The sequence below is a fragment of the Otolemur garnettii genome, unplaced genomic scaffold (genome assembly GCF_000181295.1).
Source record: "Otolemur garnettii isolate 467f Iridium unplaced genomic scaffold, OtoGar3 scaffold00006, whole genome shotgun sequence".
NCBI lineage: Eukaryota > Metazoa > Chordata > Mammalia > Primates > Galagidae > Otolemur > Otolemur garnettii.
The window spans coordinates 39,522,857-39,544,536 of record NW_003852401.1 but is presented as its reverse complement, the minus strand read 5'-3'; the positions used below and the strand labels follow the sequence as shown (position 1 = coordinate 39,544,536).

The 21,680-nt window shown below is 44.9% G+C and overlaps 1 protein-coding gene across 5 annotated transcripts in view; it reads left to right on the top strand.

Annotated features, from left to right (window-relative positions):
• Nucleotides 1-21,680, top strand: part of TLE1 (transducin like enhancer of split 1) — a 98,554-nt gene that overhangs the window by 72,750 nt on the left and 4,124 nt on the right. For 4 of the 5 annotated variants that reach the window (XM_023508058.1, XM_012813718.2, XM_023508057.1 and 1 more), the window contains exons 13-18: nucleotides 202-303; nucleotides 628-818; nucleotides 2,900-2,976; nucleotides 15,854-16,103; nucleotides 18,256-18,503; nucleotides 21,346-21,493. In XM_023508058.1, coding sequence (XP_023363826.1) covers nucleotides 202-303; nucleotides 628-818; nucleotides 2,900-2,976; nucleotides 15,854-16,103; nucleotides 18,256-18,503; nucleotides 21,346-21,493 — 1,016 coding nt within the window. The remainder of the gene's footprint in view (nucleotides 1-201; nucleotides 304-627; nucleotides 819-2,899; nucleotides 2,977-15,853; nucleotides 16,104-18,255; nucleotides 18,504-21,345; nucleotides 21,494-21,680) is intronic. The other variant, XM_023508056.1, reaches the window with a different exon arrangement.

The window sequence follows — 21,680 nt, the reverse complement described above, 5'->3', positions numbered from 1 at the left end:
GGTGCATGCTTCAGGAATCAGTGGTCTCTCCTTCAGTAGAAATCGGGAGGGTTTCACTGAGACTCCAGCCCATGAATAAACACATAACTTGCAACCTAATCTTTTTCACTGGGAGAAGAAAAAAGTAACAGCGTGGGCCCAAAGGAAAATAGGCACCAGAATATTCTTCCTAAACCCGTGCTTTGGTTTACATAAATCCAGGATTGGGTTTTCATTTGGAATTGGTACCAGGGAATGGAAAGTTCGGACTGAAGGAGAAATCTTGGATTTTATCAAGAAAATCTTCTTTTGAGATTAAGTCAGGTAAACACTTAGTGCCTTCCTTGGTTTGCCCTCTGTGAATTGGGTACAGTAATGCTGTTTAATCGTCCTGGCTTCCTGGTGCTGCCACATGCACCAATGAGAAAATGTGTGGGTTGGGCTCCCCCTGGGGCCCTTGCTTTCTGGAGATGAATTCAGCTCTGGGGAAGAATGGATCCAGTGTATAAACTGGAGGTGATTTCCACCCCCCCGTGCCCCTGTCTCCCCCCCGTAATGAATGACGCTAACAAATAACACTAGAATTGCCACTCAAGTTTGGCTCCAGTGGCTCCAGTTGACTCATGCGAGTCTTACATTTCCTTTCAGCAGCCGGTTTGAGGACACCCCTGGCAGTTCCTGGCCCGTACCCCGCTCCTTTTGGGATGGTCCCCCATGCAGGCATGAATGGCGAGCTGACCAGCCCCGGTGCCGCGTATGCCAGTTTGCACAACATGTCTCCCCAGATGAGCGCTGCCGCGGCCGCGGCTGCCGTGGTGGCCTACGGGCGCTCCCCGATGGTAGGCTGTGGTCGGGTGGGCTTTAGGGGGTTAGGAGAGCCGCGTGCTTCAGTGAGCACCATGGGGCTGGGGGTGGGCAGGCCACTGGGTGCTGCCTAGGCAGGAGCGGCCAACCCCACACACCTCAGGAACAAAGACGCCCAGTGTCCAGCTTGCATACTCACCTTCCTCGTGTCAGCCATCAACACGCTACTTCATTGAGTGAGGGCCAAATGTTTTTTCTTTGACTATTTCTGTGGATGAAGAAGGCAGTGTTGAGAAGCTCCTTCAGTGCTTCAGGGGACATCTGGTTTTCTCCCACCAATGTAGATTTTTTCATTTGAAGGTGATGAAATAACTCAAGTGGCTGACAGAAGCCTTTTCATTCGTTTTCTTGAGCTTCTCCTCCAACTCCCCTGCTTTTTAAACCTTAGGAAAAAACATGAGGAAAGCCTCAGCTTTTTTCCTCTATGCCTATATTATACATTAAACCCAATAAACAGCCCAACTGTGATTTCTGGTAGAGCAGGTAGAGAGACAGACAGATGGAAACCACAGGGGCAGGCTCTCTGTATAGTCTCAGCCCATCTTCCACCACTATGCAAATGGCTTAATTTTTGACCAGGAAGATACAGAACCACATTTCGAGGGTAAAATTGACTGTGTCATCATTGTTTATATCAGGAAAATAGTGTAGATGATCCCCCGTAGCAAATTAAAGTCCCAGAATCATTTCTGCTTTCTAAAATGTGTCGTGTACCTTCCTGTCTTGTCTCTTCTTCACATAGCATTTCCACTGATAGTTAGGGGTGATAGTAAAATTCATTGATTTTTTTTTTGTTGTTTGTTTGTTTGTTTTTTAAATGTTGCACTTCCAGCACAGGCTGTGCAGTGGAGGGTGAGAGAGTTAGTAAGGCAGGCAGCTGAGTGACTAGCTGCTCTCCTAAGTGCACAGCGCAGGGACCCAGGTATGAACCTAAAGTGCTAATGTAGACCAGAGGTATGCAGTGGGGGGGGGGACGTATTTTTATCCCTTAGTGACATTTGGTAGTATCTGGGGACACTTTGGATTGTTATAACTGGGGAGAGAAATTATACTGACACATGAAGGCCAGGAGTACTACTCATATCCTGCAGTGCCCAGGAGAGTTCCCAACAAAGAAAAGAAGTATCTGGCCTCAAGCACCAGTAGTATGGAGGTTGAGAAATCCTTATCCTTATACAGCGTAATGCTTTTTGTATTCTCTTGGGCAAGGCAGAACGCTTTTAGTTTGTGGGACTTATTTACCATGGGAAGCTAATTCTCAATGCACAAACAGGTCATACCTCCTAAAAGCGTGTCTTGTGATGTTTAGAGGTGGTTATATTATTTCTGGCATTTTTTTTTTCTTTTGGAGACAGAGTCTCATTTTGTTGCCCTTGTTAGAGTACCGTGGCATTATAGCTCAAAGCAACCTCAAACTCTTGGGTTCAAGTGATTATCTTGTTTCAGCCTCCTGAATAGCTAGGACTACAGGTGCCCTCCATAACACCTGGCTATTTTTAGACACAAGGTCTCTTGCTCAGGCTGGTCTTGAACTCTTGAGCTTAAGCAGTCTGCCCACCTCAGCTTCCCAGAGTGCTGGGATTACTGGTATGGGCCACCACACCTGGACTTCATTATTGTTATTATTTTGGGAGACAGGGTGCTCATCTCCCAGGCTGGAGTACAGTGGCACCATCGTAGCTCATTGCAGCCTGGAAGTCCTGGGCTCGAGTGCTCCTCCTGCCCCAGGCTCCTGAGTAGTTGGGACTAGCACCTGCAGCCAGCTGCAGGTGCAGCTGTTTTTTTAAATTTTGGGGGGGTTATTACTATGTTGCCTATTTCATCTCAAACTTGGGGCCTCAAGTGTACCTGCTGCCTTAGCCTCCCAAAGTGCTGGAATCATAGACAAGAGCCACCATGCCTGGCCTTTATTTATTTATTTTAAATACTACGCTCTGTTACTGTTCCAATTTATATTGCTTTGGGGATGTATGTGTTTCTAATGAAAGCCTTTATTGTTGTCAAATTGCTCTGCCTTACTTCGACTAAGCTTGCAATGCTTTGTTTTTGTTTGTAGGTGGGGTTTGACCCTCCCCCTCACATGAGAGTTCCTGCCATCCCTCCAAACCTGGCGGGGATCCCTGGGGGGAAGCCGTAAGTACCTCTCAGGCCTTGTTGTAAAGGTGGTGACTCAGTCATTGGTATTAGCAGACTATAATTCTAAAGGGAGCACCGGCTTGGGTGTTTCCAAGGAGATTTCTGGTGTCTTTTCCTGAGGAGTGTTAACACTTTCTATAAATAGGCAGCTTGTAGGTGTCATGCCTCCGTCTTCTCCCTGTGGGCGATCTCATACGTCTGGTTATTTCTGGAGAGAAGCTGTTGGCAGTGACTGCGAGGTGGGAGGGAAGAGCTGGGGGTGCTTGGCCCTTCTTGCTTGACCCTGCTGAAGGCTACTTCATTTTGCTGTGTGGGTAAAGTGCAGCAGGCAGAGGATTTCAGCAGTGCTTCGTGTGGGTGGTTAAGTTGTCCCAGGCCTGGAAATCTCAGAAATTTGAAATGTGTCACCTTTTTACCCAGTTCAGTGCCACCTCTTCTTTATTGTGGTAGAAATGAGAGTTACTTGAAGGGTGGCTTTCACTGGATGCCAGCGTCCCAGGCTGACGTCTGGATAAAGTTTTGATTAGTACCTTAGCTGGAGAAATCTAGAATGGTGACCAGTAAAGTGGCTTTGTGGGGAAGCAGGGAAGGTTTGAAGTGCACAGAAGCATTCAGAAGGTGAGAAAAAGACGGGTTATTCTTCCCAGGTCACTTAAAAAATCGCTTGCTTTCCATACTGTTAGTAATGAGAAGCATGATTTTAAAGAATTCCTAAAATTCTCAAGTTTTATACACAGCAAAATTGAAATATGAGGGTCTGTCTCTCTTCCCAGAAAATACTCTGCCTTTTTTCAAGCTGGAAAATGGCAGGTGGTCTTTTCAAACGTTTTTTTCTGGATAGAGGTACTGGTGGTACATGGCTTGGGCTTTGAGCTTGTCTTTATCGTATCCTGTACCTTTGTGTGGATGCTTTCAGCTTTCACCTGTGTGTCGCTTGCATGTCACATTAGTGTGTTCTTTTGTGGTCCGTTCGGCTGCATAGTCATCCTTGTATGGTTTTGGTGAGAGCCTTGTTTCAAGTAAACCACCAGCATGAGGAAAAAGTAGATTCCTTACCCATTGCCTGCTTTTTAGGAAAGCAGATTTCCCATTGCTCCACTTTTCGTGCACTAGAGAATCTATTTTATGGCAATTTGGTTCATAATGAAGTCTTTGTCTGCGGTGGGAATTAGTATCAGTGTTCAGAATTTAATGTGACATCCCGGCCCAGAGAAGAAGTGGGATTGAGGTGGACAGCAGTGTTGCCAGATGCTTCCTCAGCTGGTTGGTTGGTCTCTTCCTGCGGGACACCTGTGAGTCCCATTGTGTGTTTTCTTGGGAATGCCCCTTTCCCTCCACCCTGGGATGTCCTTGGGGGCATCTCAGGGCACACTTCTTATCTGTGGTTCCCAGCAGTGTTGCTGTCTTGTGTCCTACTGATTGGTGAACGGGTGAAGGGCAAATAGTGACATTGTACTAAGAAGTGATGACAACAGCAGCTGGTAGATCTTCAGGAGAAATAATAGGCAAATCAGGTCAAGTTCAGCTGACCCTTCAGGAAAGCTAGCTTCAAGAATCCAGAGGCGTGAGGGTGGGTTCAGCTATCAAGACCCCACCTTGAATGTGATGAAGACTTCATTTGGGAGTGGTAGGCTGAGCTGTGAGCTACAGTGTTGGTGTGGAAAGTCATCGGTGTGCAGGACACGTTAATTGGAACCCTCTTTCTTGCATACACTCGCTTGTATGTATGCTTGTTAATGTGATTACACACAAGACAGTAGTGGCATCATCCTAGAGGCAGGTATTCATGTCCACGGTTTGTGAGCACTTTGCACTTCATTGTGTTGAAAGCCGTGCAAAGTAGAGTTACAGCATGCTTAGGGACTCAGTGTAAGGGCGCTTTTCTCACCTCGGCCAAAGGGGCCATTGTCCTTTGGATCTGAGAGGTCACTGCTAACTCTAAAACAGTAAAAATAGGCTCAGCGCTTATAGCTCAGGCGGCTAAGGTGCCAGCCACAGACACCAGTGCTGGCAGATTCGAATCCAGCCTGGACCTGCTAAACAACAATGACAACTATAACCAAATAATAGCTGGGCATTGTGGGGGGCACCTATACTCCCAGCTACTTGGGAGGCTGTGGCAAGAGAATCCTTTAAGCTCAAGAGAGCTTAAGCTGTGAGCTGTAATACCACAGCACCCTACCCAGGGTGACAGCTTGAGACTGTGTCTCAAAAATAAATAAATAAATAAAAATAAAATAGTAAAAATACAGTTTTTAGGACTCCCTTTCATGTTTGAGGTGAGCCATATTACATGAGGAAGACAGAATTAGTGTCAGAGGGAAAAATAAATTTCATATTGTCACTGGGAACTGGGTTATACAGTCTGATTACCCGTGTTAATCCACTAATTAGCACAAGGAGACTTGTTGCTCTTCTCATTTCTTAAAATAATGTTACCTGAGGCAGGGTCTCTCGAACCAGTGCGCTCAAACCATTTATGGTGATAGACCAGTTTATTCCTAGTATGTTAAAGATTAATACTTTTGTAATATACAATAGAAATGAATATTGGTGAAAAGAGAGAAAATCCAAAGTCCACATTTTTTGTTACAAGAGTTCACAGCCATAAACTGTCAAGTTGCCACGTTTAGGTTTCTAAATGCTTCCCTTTGGTGACTATGCTCATCTCATCGCAAACAGTAGCAAATGTTTGCAGACTGTATGTTGAGTGGGGCTGGTCTCAGGCCCTTAAGAGAAATGGGGACAAACCAGTACGGCCAGGGTAGGGTGAACAAGGCAGTAAACGCAAAATAACTTTCCGAGGAATACCTGCTGATGGAATGTGTGTGTAAGGTGGTGGGAGGCATGATGGCTATCACACACCGGGAGCATGAACTGTGTGTCTGGCTTTGCGAATATGCTGAGCAAGCTTCAGGGAAGAGGGAGCTCCCCAGTCATTGAAAGCACAGTAAATACCACAGCTTAGGGGTGTCCAACTTGTGCCTATGGACCTCATGATGATTATTTGAGAGCTATTTTGCTTATCTATGAATCACAAAAAGTATGTGCGGGTTGCTCATCAGCTATCGTTAGTATTTGTGTATTTAATGCATGGCCCAACACAACGCTTACCTTTCCAATTTGGGTAGAGAAGAAAAAAGCTTGGATATCTCTGCATAAACTTGTTAGTGCTAAATGTTGTTGAAGCAGAGCAGTGGGTGATAGGGAAGTAAATATACGTGTAAAGAAGTGACCAAAACTAGAGCAAGAAAGACCTTCTGAGGTTCAGAGCACATACTGAAAATTGAAGTGTGTGCCAGAAAGAGTGAGCCCACAAGGCAGGGCAGCACCGGCGTGCACAGGGAGAGAGCGTGAGGGATGCGGGTACAGAGGGCGACCACCTTACAGCCAGAAGAGTTCAGTCGGGACTGGAGGGACCTTAAAGTCCTTTAGTATAAATGCTCATAGCCACGCCAAGTGCCTCTGTGCCTCTGGCCATGCGTGTCCAGGGCAGGGGACCCACTGCTGCCCAGAGCAATGCATTTTCCATGGCTGTGTGAAAACTCGTCCAGCCTTTGAGCTGAAATCTGTCTCCCTGGAACCTTGACCCATCAATTCTAGTTCTTTCCTAGCCCCTGAGACCAAACAGTGCACTGCTAATCCATCATGCTCACAGCAGCTCTTCACATATCTGGAGGCTTTGCTTCTGGCTCAGTTTGTCTATTGCTTCAGCACTATCTTGTGGGATAAGATTCTGCACTCCCACGTCACCTGCTTTCTAAAATGTAGACACTGTCACCTCTGCCCCATCCATGATTCCCCAGATATCAGGGACACCTAATGCATAGGCTTAGGGGACCCTATTTGGGAGCTCATAACCTAGGATGGTGTATAGGGGAGGAGGAATTTTTCTCTACTCTCTTAGAGTCTGTACCTAAGAATCAAACCGACGTAAGACGCATTAACAGGAGACAAGTATGTAAGTTTTATTAAAATTTTACTCATACGTGGAAGTTCTTATAAGAAAATGAAGACCCAAAGAAAAGTGACCGAAGCAGACAAACAGCTTATAAACTATATACTTTGTATGCAAAGGAATGATAAATGCAGGAAGAAATGACAAAGAGTTTGGGCGCGCTAATCAGCTTTCGTTCTAGTTTGTGTATTTAATGTGTGGCCCAAGACAACTCTTTCTCCAATTTGTAGCAGAGAAGAAAAAGGTTGGCTGCCCCTTAATTTGTCTTCATCTCTTGTGGAAACATTTTCTGTGTTTTGAAGTCCACTTCAGTTACTGCCGTCTTCGTGAACGTGGTGGATGCCTTCCCACATCTGATCTCTCTCCGGTGGCACCTTGTAATGTGTGTGGCACTTTCGCACTTTGGTCTTGGTTTATATAATCATGCGTACAAGTCTTATTTCCACCTGCTTCCCCCCAGAAGAAAGGAAGTTCCTGAAGGTTCTTGTCCCTTAAAGCACAGATACTGGGTAAATCAATGTTTGTTGCATTGAATGGGCAAGAAATAAGTCTAGGATTGTACAAGACTTTGCGATTCATCCTTTTCCAAAGGAGATTCCCATTTTTCATTTCAGAATTAAGAAGTGGTGATTTTATAAAGAGATAACCTCAAGTTTGTTTTCAAACCCTCAAGGCTAGATTTAATTGGTACTGTTTAGTCAGTTTAACTCAGATTCATTTTTAGTTTTAGGACATTAATTCCCCTGAGCTCTGTGGAATAGATCATTGGTAACAGAAATTCCAAAGCTTAGTTAGCCTTTTCCCACCCCGTAGCACTGCTTTTCTAACTGTAACTGCCTGCGGCTGTGCTCTACCTACCTAGAGTCAGTAACAACTCAGACTAACAATAGTTTGGCTTAAGATTCTAGGTTAGTTCCAGGTTCTTTCATCCTGTGTTTTAATGCCAGACATATAATTTAGAAATCTTCTACCTACTTGTTTAGTGTTTAAATAAATCTTTAAAGTATCTTTTTGGAGTTAGAGTCCAAATGGAAAAGAAAATCCCAGCTACCTACGGGGTAAAATTGCCTGTTGGGAAATCGTGCTTTGTACCAGTGACTAGAGACTTTCCCAGGCTTCTGGCCAAGGAGAAGTTTCAGTGGCTCAGGGGCATTGCCCCCTTTTCTTCCACTTTTCTGTTCCAGATCTTTCTTCTGTTCACTGTGTCCAGATTCTACAGCTAGTTTATTTGGTGGTTTCGGAAATTAGTTCTCTTTTTACTTGGCATCCTTCTGTTAGTTAGGTTCTCCAAAGAAACAGAGCCACTAAGAGATAAATAGACGGAGAGAGTTGTATTAAGATTTGTTACGAGGTATCAGCTAACATGATTATGTAGGCTGAGAAATCCCATGATCTGCTTTCTGCAAGCTGGAAGCCTGGGAAACCCAATGGTGCAATTCCACTCCAAGTCCAAAGGGCTGAGAACCAGGAGCACTGGTTTTCAAGGGCAGAATATGGATGACCCTGTGCCAGTAGAGAGCAGATTTGTCCTCCCTGTGACTTTCTCTTCTGTTCAGGCTCTCAATAATGTTCTCCCCCTACATTGGTGAGGATTGCTGTTTAGTCAGCCTACGGTTTCTCTTCCAGAAACACCTTCACAGAAACAATGCTTTTATCTGGGCATCTCTTAGCCCAGTCCAATTGATGCATAAAATTAATCAACACAAGCTACTTGGGTACTTTTTTTTTGGTCTATTAAATGCTAAGAGTAATAGGCCTGTTCTATGTCTTCTTATTGCCATATAGCTTTTAGATTAACTTCGGTTATTCTACCCTCTGATGATCTAGGACTATATAGCTTAATTTCTTAGTATTAGGTTGAAGTGAGGCCCTTTGAATGTCAGTGACGTTTAGCTACAATTATGCCTCCCTTCTCTCCTTCCTCAGAAATGACATTCTACTTATAGGGTGTAAATGTAGTTTATATATTTCATGCTTGGATAATGCTTGTGTTTGTCTCAAATTTTTGAATTGAGCTTTGAAACAGCAATATATTAAACCTCTCTCTATTTTCTTTTTCCTCCAGAAGTCTCTCACTTTGTATCTTTCTCCTGCAGGGACCCTTGTTTCTGGCCCAGCTTATTTGAGTTTAGAAGCACTTAATTCATGGAGGAAGTAGGTCTTAGAATTACATGCTGACTTTGGCTGGAGGATCTCCTTGTTCATCAACCAGGTCATCTCTTCTCAGTTTCTCTGCTTGCAATCTTTTTCATATCCATTTTAAGAAGTTTTGTATTGGCATTTTTAAGAAGTGAGAACAGAACTAAATCCAACTAAATATGGAAACAGCACCTCCCATCCTAATGCTTCAAAGTCTTCTACTTATATTGTAATTTGTTAATAAAACCTTTCATTGATATAGAGGTGATACCTTTCAAATAAGATACAAATTGTACCTTGATCTGTATATTTGCTATTTGTGAGGATGCCTAAACGGAATGATTTTTCCAAATTGGCCAGAAGTAAAGAATTGTATAGATGTTATAGATTAGATGTGCAGACCCTAAAAAGCAAAATTTTAAAAGTAAAGCTTATTATATTGGCAGAGGGAGATTTTACCCATTAAAAGAAGGTAAATTACACACCTAAAGACCTATTTTCTTCTTCTGCAACCTTAGTACGATGGGGCTCTGATTTTCTTTTCTGTCCTTTTCTTTTTTTTTTCTTTTGTGGTTTTTGGCCAGGGCTGGGTTTGAACCTGCCACCTCTGGCATATGGGGCCGGCGCCTTACTCCTTTGAGCCATAGGCACCACCCAGGGCTCTGATTTTCTCACATCACTATTACTATCCTGCTCTCCTCCAACAAACACTTTCATCAGTTTTCAGACTAAGAATATTCTTCAAAATCGTAAATTACATTTTTGTCATTTATCTTAGAAGAAGCCAGGTGCCCCCAGACCCCTGTGTCTCCTGTGCCAGGTCTCTTGACTGTGGGCTCTGCTTTGTAAGAAACCATGCTGACAGCATCCACACGCTCACGTTGCTTGTCATGCCCCGAGCCTTGTTTCAGGTGATCTTGCCAGAGTAACCTTTCACGTCTCAGTGTCTAAGTGATAAGGGAACAGTAGATCACTTGGGGTACTCTGATTCATTGCTTGAACACCAGGGGATGTTGTTGAAGGTACTGCTGATGAGGAGGCTAAGGGAAGGGTTCAGAGCTCCCCTTGTGCACTTGGCGCTGAGCTGGACCAGCATGTTGTCTCTACCACTAACTAGCTGGGCGGGCGTGGGCAAGTTACTCAGCTTCTCCCGTGCCACTTGCCCTCATCTCTGAGTACCAAGGGGTAGATCCTGCCTCCTGCACATGGTCAGCAGTGGTTGAGTAGGAATTATGCTATGTGCATTTCCTTAAGGACCTTCCATGTGCCTTTGTTCACCCCTCAGCAGTCCTGGGCGTACGGCAAGTTTGTTTAGTCAGGGCATATTGTAAACGTAGGGAAATGAGGTCCACACAAGGTAAACATGGTCCCCACATCCTCCTGGCCACTAAACTGGAGCAGTAACTTGAGTCTCCTCGCTTTCGGTCCCTTACCATATGGGCCATGCTTTCCAAAGCCCAGGCACAGGGTCGAGCTTGTTCCATGTGACCTGTGGTTGCTTTTGCCACAGCCTGCTCTGGAAGGGGCTGGCACCCCCTAGATTTAGCCGACTTAGGGAAGAGCCGTGGATTTCTCTTGGTGTTGCTATAGTTGCTTTTGTTGTTTGTTGACTGGTCTGCATCCACTCTCTAAGAACTGTTTTTCTCCCTTGGGAAAGTTGCTGCCATCCCTTAGTGATATTTGGGGTGACTGCTAGACAGGGCCTGGGAAAAGGTGGCTGGTGCAAGCCGGGCAGTTAGAGGGGTTGTCTGCCTTCTTGTTTCAGGTGACTTTTTTTTTTTTTTGAGACAGTCTCTCAAGCTGTCACCTTGGGTAGAGTGCTGTGGCATCACAGCTCACAGCAACCTCAAACTCCTGGGCTCAAAAACAGCTCCTTGGTTGTAGTTGTTGTTTGACAGGCCGGTGTTAGATTCAAACCCACCAGCTCCAGTGTACATGGCTAGCACCCTAGCTGCTGAGCTATAGGCCCCGAGCCTTGTTTCCGGTGATCTTGCCAGAGCAACCTTTCACGTCTCAGTGTCTTAAGTGATGAGGGAACAGTAGATCACTTGGGGTACTCTGATTCATTGCTTGAGCACCAGCTGTTTGCTTTCCCCTTGAATGGGAAAGACAGAAGTGTTCACAGTGGCTAAGCGCCTATGGCTCAAGTGGCTAAGGCGCCAGCCACATACACCTAAGGTGGCGGGTTCGAATCCAGCCTGGGCCCGCCAAACAACAATGACAGCTGCAACCAAAAAAAAAATAATAATAACAGGGCTTTGTGGTGGGCTCAACCAAAAAAAAAAAAATAGCCAGGCTTTGTGGCGGGTGCCTGTAGTCCCAGCTACTTGGGAGGCTGAGGCAGGAGACTTGCTTGAGCCCAGGCGTTGGAGGTTGCTGTGAGCTGTGATGCCGTAGCACTCTACCCAGGGGGACAACTTGAGGCTCTGTCTCAAAAAAAAAAAAAAAAAAAAAGTGTTCACAGTGTGATAAATACTGTAGGAAGAGCTAAGAGCCTGGGAAAAAATTATCCCACCTGGGGAGGTCACGGCAGGCAGAGGGAGGGAGGCGGTGTTGTTCCGGGCAGGAGGGAACAGTTTGTGTGCAGCTTGGAGACGTGACAGCATGTGATATTTTAGGGGACTGGCCTGTTGTCCCCATTTGGCCAGGCATTTAGAGCCACACAAATTAAGACTTGTTGGCACTAAATTATAAAGGGCCTCATGAGCTCTGAAGAGCTTGAAGAGCAAATGAAGGTTTTTACTACAATCAAATTTTTGATGTTTGTTAATACAGCAAAAACTTCATTCACAACAAGGGTTTCAAGTGCACCAGCCCCGTCGTCTCCAGGGTCCATGATTCTTGATTATTGTGTACTCGATTCGGCCACTGCAGTTCCTGTGTTTCCAGCAACACAACAACTCTGTAAACACCTGTTTTCCTCTGGCCACAGAACACAGCATAGTTTTATTAACAGGAGCCGGTCTGCTAGGAAAGACAACCTGCTTGCTTCCTAGGAAGGCAGCCTTGTTCACTGCTGCTGCGGGGGATTCTGGTGGGATCTTTCCTTTAGTGCCTTCACCTCTGCTGTGTGCCTAGTAAATGAAAAGCCCGTGTTCAAAATGAGTTTTGATTTTATTCCATTTTTAAATCTGTGAAGCATAGTGGACTTTATCTTTCCAGTACTTCAACCAGACTTTAGAATCAGCAGCCATCCTGATCTGTAGGTGTGGTGGGGAAGGGGCCTCATTCTGAGGCTTGCTTGGGTGCTGGTGGGCCTAGCATACTGCCCCTAACCAGGGATCCAGGGACTCTTCTTTCTGCCCTGCATTTGCGGCAGTTCTAACCTAACATCCTTGTCTCCTTTTCAGATGTTTGTTCAACTTTTTGCTGAGTTCTTTCTCGCCTGAGATCACATGTGTCAAGGGCTATGTTAAGTGTTTTGTAACTGTTACCTCTTTAATCCTTGCAACAACTCCCGTGACCCCTACATTTTATTAGTATTTCTATTGTATGGGTCAGGGAACAGACATGCCGTAGGCTGCAGCCTGGCTAGTTAGCAAGACCACAGTTGGTGTGGCTGGTGTGCCAGGCTCCACGTCTGAGGTCCATTTGATGTGGACTTGGCTGGCACCTCCTGTCATGTGTTACTTGGGTAGGAGCCCTCCCCTCACTTTTTCTTGAATACAATGGATCTGAACTTTAAAAATTGAAATAACAATCTACACACAGAAAAAGACATGAACCGTAGCTGTGTATTTCAGCAGCTTTTCATCATGGGCACACACCCAAGGAACCAGCCCCTGGATCAAGGAATGGGACAGGATTATTGCCCCCAAAGTTGCCAAGGGTAACCATCACCCTACCTGCCATTCAGTAAATACCACAGGTAAATTTTGCCTGTATTTGGACTTCTATAAACGCAGTCAGACTACAATATTCTATTGCATTTTTACCTGGCTTCATTCTTAATTTTGGTTTAAGAGATATTTATAAATACTCACCGTCTGTTTATAAATTCCTTTTCCTGGTTGGTTTTGCTTTAAGTTCCTGTATCAGCGGAGAAAATGAGTTTCCTTTGGGATCTCTTTGACATCATCATGATAATGCCCTGAGCGTGGCCTTTTATCAAGGACATTCCTGTTACTGTTGAGAGGGATAATTCGGAATGGTCTCCCTCACTCCTCTGGTTCTTTTCTTCCAGTTGCTCCTTCCACTGACGGTCAGCCCTGTGCTGCTGTTCTGGTTTGTTCATTTGATTAGGCGCTCCAGGCTCCAGCACAGCGGGCAGCCCCAGCTTCCTCCGAGGTCCCCTGTGACTGATGCATTAACATCCATATGGGTCTCCCCAGGGAGGGATGAATGTTCACAGCTTCTGACAGCAGTCCGCTGCACTGTGAATCAATTTTAAATTGCCTCAGCGTGATGATCGCAGACCTCCTGTGCAGTTTAAAGGAGAGGACACCTGGGAGACAAGTGGGTGTCTCCCAGAGACCAGCGCACAGATCTCCCGTCTTTTAATCTGGAACATTTAACTCTATAATAAGCAGGCTTCCAGTTGAAGCAAGATAAAATTTCCTTCCCCTGAAAACCCGACACAGAACACTTGGCCTTACCTGGAGGTGCCCACATCCATCTGTGATCCTCTCCTCCCCTAACAACCATTCTTAGAAAGTGTGTGCCACTCGATTGTTTTATTTTATGGAGGGAAACTCACTTGTCATTTGTTCTGTGTCACCTGGACGTACGTTTGTTACTTTTCAGAGCCAGGTCATAATAGGTGATTTGGGGTCATATAACTTGCTACTGAACTTAGCCCTCTGAGAATTCTTTAAAGTCCAGAATTCATTCTATTTTATTATACTAATAGATTTAAATAGACTTAAACTCCAGTTCTTTGACTGTCTTACAGGGCAACAAAATGCTATTTAATTGCAACTCCAAACATCCCATAATAAGTTGCATAGGTCCCTATTCGACTATCATGTGTGCGTATTGAAATGCCTTGTGGATTTGACACCAAAGGGTCCTCCTGCTGGATGAAAAATGAGATGTAATGGTTTGGTGATGTGAGGGCTTTGAGCTGTACTGTTATATATACATATTTATTAACCGGGACTCCCAATTCTGGATTAACCAGAATTCCCATAGTTCTCATTACATGGTACTCAATTATTCAGAGTAACATTAAAAATTTTGACCAGATAGCCATTTAATATTAGTTGTTGGAACCAATTTGCCCGGGGATAACGTATCTAAGATTGTGCCCCTTGTTTAAGACGAGGGAAAATTTAAAAGTTTTCGTGTACCTGGTATTTTGCTTTTAAGAAGGGAAAAATAATAGCATGTGTTTTATTTTCAAGAGAAAGCTTGTGAGTTTTAAGTTTAGAAAAATAGAGCCCTGATGCCTGTTATCAGTTTTCAATTTTGTGCCTGCTAAGTTACTGTACAAAATTTGAGTTAGTATTAAAATGAAAATTGAAGCTCTGTGTTCATACGCACGGTGTTTATATATGTAAAGGCACCAATGACAAGTTCCAGACAGGGGCCAGACTTAACCCTGGATAGTTATGAGAAGGAGAAAACAGTACGTGCTTTATTGACTGTTTATGGTTTGAACTTCTGGATCACCTAGTCATGTCTCAGATAAGAAAATAAAAGTAGTAGTCTTCAAAGTGGGATATGCATAGTTCTATCAATCGGGATGATAGGAAAACATTAGCAGTGAAAAACTTCCCTTCCAGTTTTTCTGTCTTCTACAATGTCTTGCCGTTGTGTATGTTTTGTAGCGTATGTAGTATATTAGCTCTTGGAGTTTAAATTTAGTTCATTGCAAAAAAAAAAAAAAATGCTTCAGAGTTTGGTGTGGAAATAGAAGTGTGCAACTACATTAGGTTTGTTTGTATTTAACAAGGGAAGAAAGCAGTAGCTTAAATACTGTGGAAGTTTATTTCTCTTATAAAAGATACTGGTTGTCAGCAGCCCAGGGCAGGTATCATGGCCTTGTAGTGTCACCAGGGCCTCTGCATCCTGTCTTCCTGTTCTGCATCCCCCAGCAGTCTCTTTCCATCATCAGAGTCAACCTTGTGTCCCCAAAGGGCTGCAGGAGCTCCAGTTGTCTGGAAAGAGTAGTCGATTAGCTGGAGACTTTGCTGCCTTAGGTAAAACTGGTGTTCATGACCAAGATAGGAAGGGAGATAGTTGAGTGGGAAACTTAAAAATCTGTTACAGAATCACCTGACTTAATAGAATCTCTTTTATTTTTCTTGTTTATACAAAAGAGAATTTTAAGTCCAAGCTTTAACAGGGGATTAGAATGCTGTTTGTTGTTGTTATTAGTGTTGAAATACACTGTTGACTGTTCATAATTATAAGATTTTAAGAGTTTCTTATTAAGCCCTGGAAACATTTTAAATGAATTAAGAAATTATACAAGGTATATGGAAGGCGGTATTTTATGTTAATTTGGAAGCACAATAAGTGTTTTATAACAAAATTTGAGGGAATGTTTTAGAACGGATATCTGCAATTTTTTAAATATTAAAAAATATTAAAATACAAGTCAATACATGTGACATTTGGTATACCTGAGATTTCTACTGTTATTTATTTTAAACCTGTTCCGTCAATAAACCTTCGACTCGTATTGATCTCAAAAGGAACCATTACACAAATATCTTTCGTTTTCTTCATCTTTCTCCTAGAATAGTGTTGGGGCAATGACTGGTTTCTGTGTGGTAAATGTGTTTTTTGTCTTTTCTCCTGTCCTCCTCTCTTCTAATGGTCTCTCTCCAAAAGTGCATACTCCTTCCACGTCACTGCAGATGGTCAGATGCAGCCTGTCCCTTTTCCTCCCGACGCCCTCATTGGACCCGGAATCCCCCGACACGCTCGCCAGATCAACACTCTCAACCACGGAGAAGTGGTGTGTGCAGTGACCATCAGCAACCCCACGAGACACGTGTACACGGGTGGGAAGGGCTGCGTCAAGGTCTGGGACATCAGCCACCCTGGCAATAAGAGTCCTGTCTCTCAGCTCGACTGTCTGGTGAGTGAACAGGAACTGGTGCACAAGGTTATTTCTCCCTGGAGACTCAATAAGGAAATAGCTGTCCAGGCCTGGGTTTTATTCCCATTATGAGGAAATAGAGCCCCTTCTGTTTCCTGTGTCAGCTCTTAAACCACTCCCACCCCCTCCACAAATGTAAGGGTTTTATTTGTTGCTACTGCAGTGGTAAGACCCAGACTTGATGGATTTCTTTTTTTAAGTGTTTCTTACAGTGGTTTGCAACTTTCCTTGTGTGGACATGGAATAGAAAGGGTTTCCCATTTAATGGATGAAGGCACAGCTAGGCCTGGACTCTGATTTCTCCCACCTACTCCACTTGTAATTTCCCTACAACCTTCAAATAACTATTGAAAGTAAACATCTGATGGTGTAGCATAAAACCCATTCTCAAAAGGGTCTGTAGTTTTTAAGGGAGACCTGAGAGAGCTGGTTTTACTACCTTAACTTCAAAAAAGAGTTAAAAGATCTCACTCCAAAAAAATCAGGGCAGCCGTCAGTAAACCAGGAACAGTGAGAAAGCTTTCCCAAGACTCCTACGCCACCTCCTCCCAGCCTCTGAGAATACCATTTTGCATTTTTCAGGGACATAGGACACGCCAGGGCACATCCCAATCTCTAAACTGTAACCCCAGGATTTACAGACCACATACTGTTGGCCGTAAGCAAACTTTCAGCTGCCCCTGCCTCTGGGATGGTTCTGCCTGTGCTCTGCTGTCCTAGGTGGTGCCATTTGCCACTGTCTTCCTGGAGTTGTAAGGATTCCAAAGAGAGTGTTTCTAAAAAGCGGCAGTGTTTTTGAGACACAGAGACTTTGGGGGTAGTTATTAGTGTATTTTTTAAAAATCAGATAACTTAAAAAATATCTCTATTAATTAAACTCATACTTAAATATAGCTCAGCATTCTGTAGTAGTAGGGGTATCCTTTTGTGAAGTTTTATGTACTTGAAGTTTCTATTTGAAAGATAGGCCATTATTAAAGCATGTAAGAGAACTCAGCCTTACCTATTGGGATATCTGGGTTTAAGTTGGAGGATAGTGATTATTTGGGGGTGTATAGGTCATTAGGTCCCACTCCCCTTCACAGGTGTTGATGGAGCTTTATGACTAACGAAGGCACAGTCCACCACTGAGTAGAGAATTCAGAATGATGAAAACCAAAACATAGATAGTGTTCTGCAATTCCCTAACAGTAAGCAGTGGAGGCAAAAAATTCAGAAACTACCTTTCTTTTTTTAAAGTATTTGAGGCACACAGCCTTAGTTTGTCACTCTGGATAGAGTGCAGTGGCGTCATTATAGCTTACTGTCCAACTTCTGGATTTAAGCAATCCTCCCGCCTCAGCGTCCTGAGTATCTAGGACTATATGCACACAACACCAGCTGGCTAATATTTCTATTTTCAGTAGAGAAGGGGTCTCACTCTTGCTCAGGTTGGTCTAAAATTCCTGAGCTCAAGCAAACCTCCCACGTTGGCCTCCAGAGTGCTAGGATTATAACCATGAGCCGCCACTCCCGGCCTCTTAAACTTCTTTTGACAAGTGGTTTCTTTATAGAGAAGTACACATTCGCACACCTTAACACCCTGGTGATTTCAATTCTGTCTGTGAAGTACATCAGGAACAGTAGTCTAAGCTTTCACTGTGCCCGGGCAGTGCAGTTTGTTTTGTTTACTATTTTTTTTTTTTTTTTTTTGAGACAGAGCCTTAAGCTGTCCCCCTGGGTAGAGTACCATGGTATTATAGCTCACAGCAACCTCCAACTCCTGGGCTCAAGCGAGTCTCCTGCCTCCGCCTCCCAAGTAGCTGGGACCACAGGCGTCCGCCACAACGCCCGGCTATTTTTCTGGTTGCAACCGTCATTGTTGTTTGGCGGGTCCGGGCTGGGGATTCGAACCTGCCACCTTAGGTGTACATGGCTGGCGCCTTAGCCGGTTGAGCTATAGGCGCTGAGCCTTGTTTACTATTTTGAAGGAGACATTTGTAGTCAGACCCTGGTCTTCACTACAGAATTCTTGCTTTGTTAGGGTGTCTGTGAAATGCCACTCTTTAAGTCAATACAGCAGTTAGAAATGCAGTGCTGTTATTGCTTACTAATTCATTATTATAATAGTTGGGTCATGTTTATTTCACAGAACAGAGACAACTACATCCGTTCCTGTAAATTGCTCCCTGATGGCTGCACTCTCATAGTTGGAGGGGAAGCCAGCACTCTGTCCATTTGGGACCTGGCGGCTCCAACCCCACGCATCAAGGCAGAGCTGACATCCTCAGCCCCCGCCTGCTATGCCCTGGCCATCAGCCCCGACTCCAAGGTCTGCTTCTCGTGCTGCAGTGACGGCAATATCGCTGTGTGGGATCTGCACAACCAGACGCTGGTGAGGTGAGCAAAGATGGTTGTCTGAGGGAGGCTTCCCCTGGAGTAGCTGGCCAGGAGATCTCCTGTCACCTCTGTTTTTCTCTGGCTGTCCTGCAGATGCTAAGCTTGTACACGGGAAGCCTACTGTGTGCCAGGCTTGGAGCTAGGCTTCAGGGTGCAGAGACGAAGTTGTATTGCTGCTTTTGGGCGGCTTACAGTTTTGCTGCTGTGCTCGGTGTCACGGAGACTTTTTATTTCCTTAATATTCCATTCCTTTGGCCCACACACAGACACCCACCACGTTTAAAAAGTGTTCCTGGCTTTTGCCAAGGAGAGCCTGTTGTGTATTGCATGACAGTATGAAGGGCCTGCACTGCTACATGTTTTTGGTTTGGCTAGAACGTTGTTTGTGCAAATAGGAACCGACTGATAAGAGATAACAGAAAATCAACAAAGGGACACAGGAAGAGAAGATACCACAAATTTTACCCACAGAATGGTTTTAAAGTTTCTGTGTTTCTCAGTAATGAAATAAGAGACGCCCAGGGGTCATTGCACCCACGAGCTAGCAGGGATCTTCCTGGAATCTTCTCTCCTAACCTTCGCCACTACCATGGCCGTTTGTCCTCAGCTCTTTCACCATGTGCCCCCGACAGAAGTCAGTGCTCACACCAGAGATGTTCTTAGAAAAGCCTTTATAAAAAGTAAGCACTAATGAAATGTCAGTGATACAATCAGCATGTATCTCCTTTTGTTTCACATGTCATCTTGGCTTAGAAACCATCTCTGTGTCTGCTGCAGTCTGAGGCCTTACTTGGCAAGCCTTCTGTCATGCTCCAGGGCCACGTGCTGAGAGAAGGGATGGCCCGCAAAAGTCGTCACGACAGCTCACTTGCTCTTCAAACCTCCTCTGTGGAACCCATTCAGTGCCATTGAGCCAGCCCCTGTCCCTGCACGCGGGTGACGGTGCAGCAGTAATTTTCCTCTTACCACTTGCTGCGTGGAGCAGAGTGAGCAAAATGGAGTAATGGAGCCAGAGCTGAAAGTTCCTTTGACCTTTTAGCTTAGCAGAAACTACTTGGTTTTCTTTTTCTTTCTTTAACTTAATAAATAGTTCTTTCAAAATACTGATTTTAAGAGCTTTTCGAATACTACTCTGTCACATCCTCATAACATCTGTACTGGCGTTCTCCCCACCTTACAGATGAGGAAACTGAGGCACAGAGAGGTCACAGCACTCACTCCAGGTGATGTCGTTGGACCTGAGATGGAAGCCTAGGCATTCTGCTCTCTTACGTGTACCCTGTGCCCAGTACCCCCCCCATGTGATGGAGTAACGCTTTATAGATCTTTGTAAATTTGGAGAGGCCGCATGTGGCTGCTCTGTGTGACAGGGCAATGTAAAGCCTATTGGGTGTCTTTGTCTACTGTACCCTGGTACAGTCATAGGACCTGACTCAGTGATGCTGAGATGTGTGGATGGTGGGTGCGGAGGAAGGGATGGAGGGATACCCACCCAGTGGTGTACGTCAGCAGGAAAGGATTTCTTTAACCAAGGAGTAAGAGCATGCAGTGAGTCAGAAAGGTCAAAAGAAGTCAGCGGATGAAGAGCAGAGCATTGACTCTCCAACTCTGTTTGAAGCAGAGAAAAGTGGTACTTTGGAACAGTGAAGCAGGGACTGCTCCAGGCCTGTGTGAGCTGTGGGGACGTGTCAGAGGGAACAGTTGAAGCCCACTGTTCACACGGTGGAGTGGAGGAGACAGGACTGAGCCTGATGCTGAATTGCAGAAGTCGGGATAGCTTACGGAGGAAGCTTTTTGAAGTAACAGTTCACACTTGGCCCACAATTTAGGGCAACAGTGGTGCTTTTTCCTTCCCTTGCACTCTTTTAAATTCCAAGCTCAGATTTAAAGTTTGGCGTTCTGTGGGTATGAGGTCGGGGGAACCGAGAGGAAGAAAAGCCATGGAGACCTTCCTCCGCATTGAAATTCCCTAGCAGTTCGTCTGTCTGGTTCTGAGGGTGGGTCCAGACCTCACTCATCTTTTCCGACCACTCTCGTACCAGGTCCCTGAGTCCTAAACAACCACCAGCCCTGCAGCGACTTACACCATACCTTGCTCAGCAGATCCCTGCTGGGTGATTGTTTTTGGTGGTGTTTTTGGATGAAGCACAAGATTTCCTATTAAAGAACAGCTTTGCACTCAGGTTGGAGGCAGGGTCTCGCTGAGGGCCCCATGGGGTCTGCCTGAGCAGTTACCTTTGTCTCTGCTCAATGCCTCTGAGGACAGGAGGCCAGCATGCATGACCCGTTGTCTCTGGGAGTCCAGATTTCCTAATCCTGGGCTCTTTATAACACAGAAGGCAAGGTTGAGTAAATACATGAGCTCATGCTCTCTTGGCACGAAGGGCATAGCCGTGTTGATTCACAGAGACAGGAATGCGTCCGCAGCTTGTAATGTAGCCACTTCTTTCTCTCAAGAACTCAAGCCTCACAATTGTAGGGCAGGCCTTTATCTTTCCTTAAGAGCTACACTTGGGATTTTGTCTGTTTGTCCTTTATTTTCTTTTAACACAACTTCCAGACCTGGAAGAGTTTACCTTCCAGATGGATTTGTCAAAGTAGCATGTGTAACTTCTGGGCAGTGACCTGCGATGGCGTTCCATTTCTTTCACACTCAATTGTGGAAAAAGACAATCTGCAGGTGCCGTTTCCTGTCTTCCTCCAGGGAAGGGTAGTTTGATCTTGCACATCAGCAGACGCTGGCGAGATGACACGCACTCACAGGGTCCAAACCTAACAACACAACAGTGTTTACCTTGAGCTCTGGCAGGAAATCATTATTCAATCTGGTTTGTTTTATCAGGCAATTCCAGGGCCACACAGACGGAGCCAGCTGTATTGACATTTCCAATGATGGCACCAAGCTCTGGACAGGCGGCCTGGACAACACGGTCAGGTCCTGGGACCTGCGTGAGGGCCGGCAGCTGCAACAGCACGACTTCACCTCCCAGGTGACCAGCTGGCTTTCTCCTGGCCATGCAGCCGTGAGATGGCCTGGGTGTGCCACTCTTGTCTCCCTCCGTTCCCTCCCAGGGTAGTAGTAGCTAAAGACAAACAGGTCAGGGTGAAAATTAGAGATAACTGATTCTTAAAATGACACAAACAAAAACAACCCTCAAACTCTTTATTTTTTTTTTT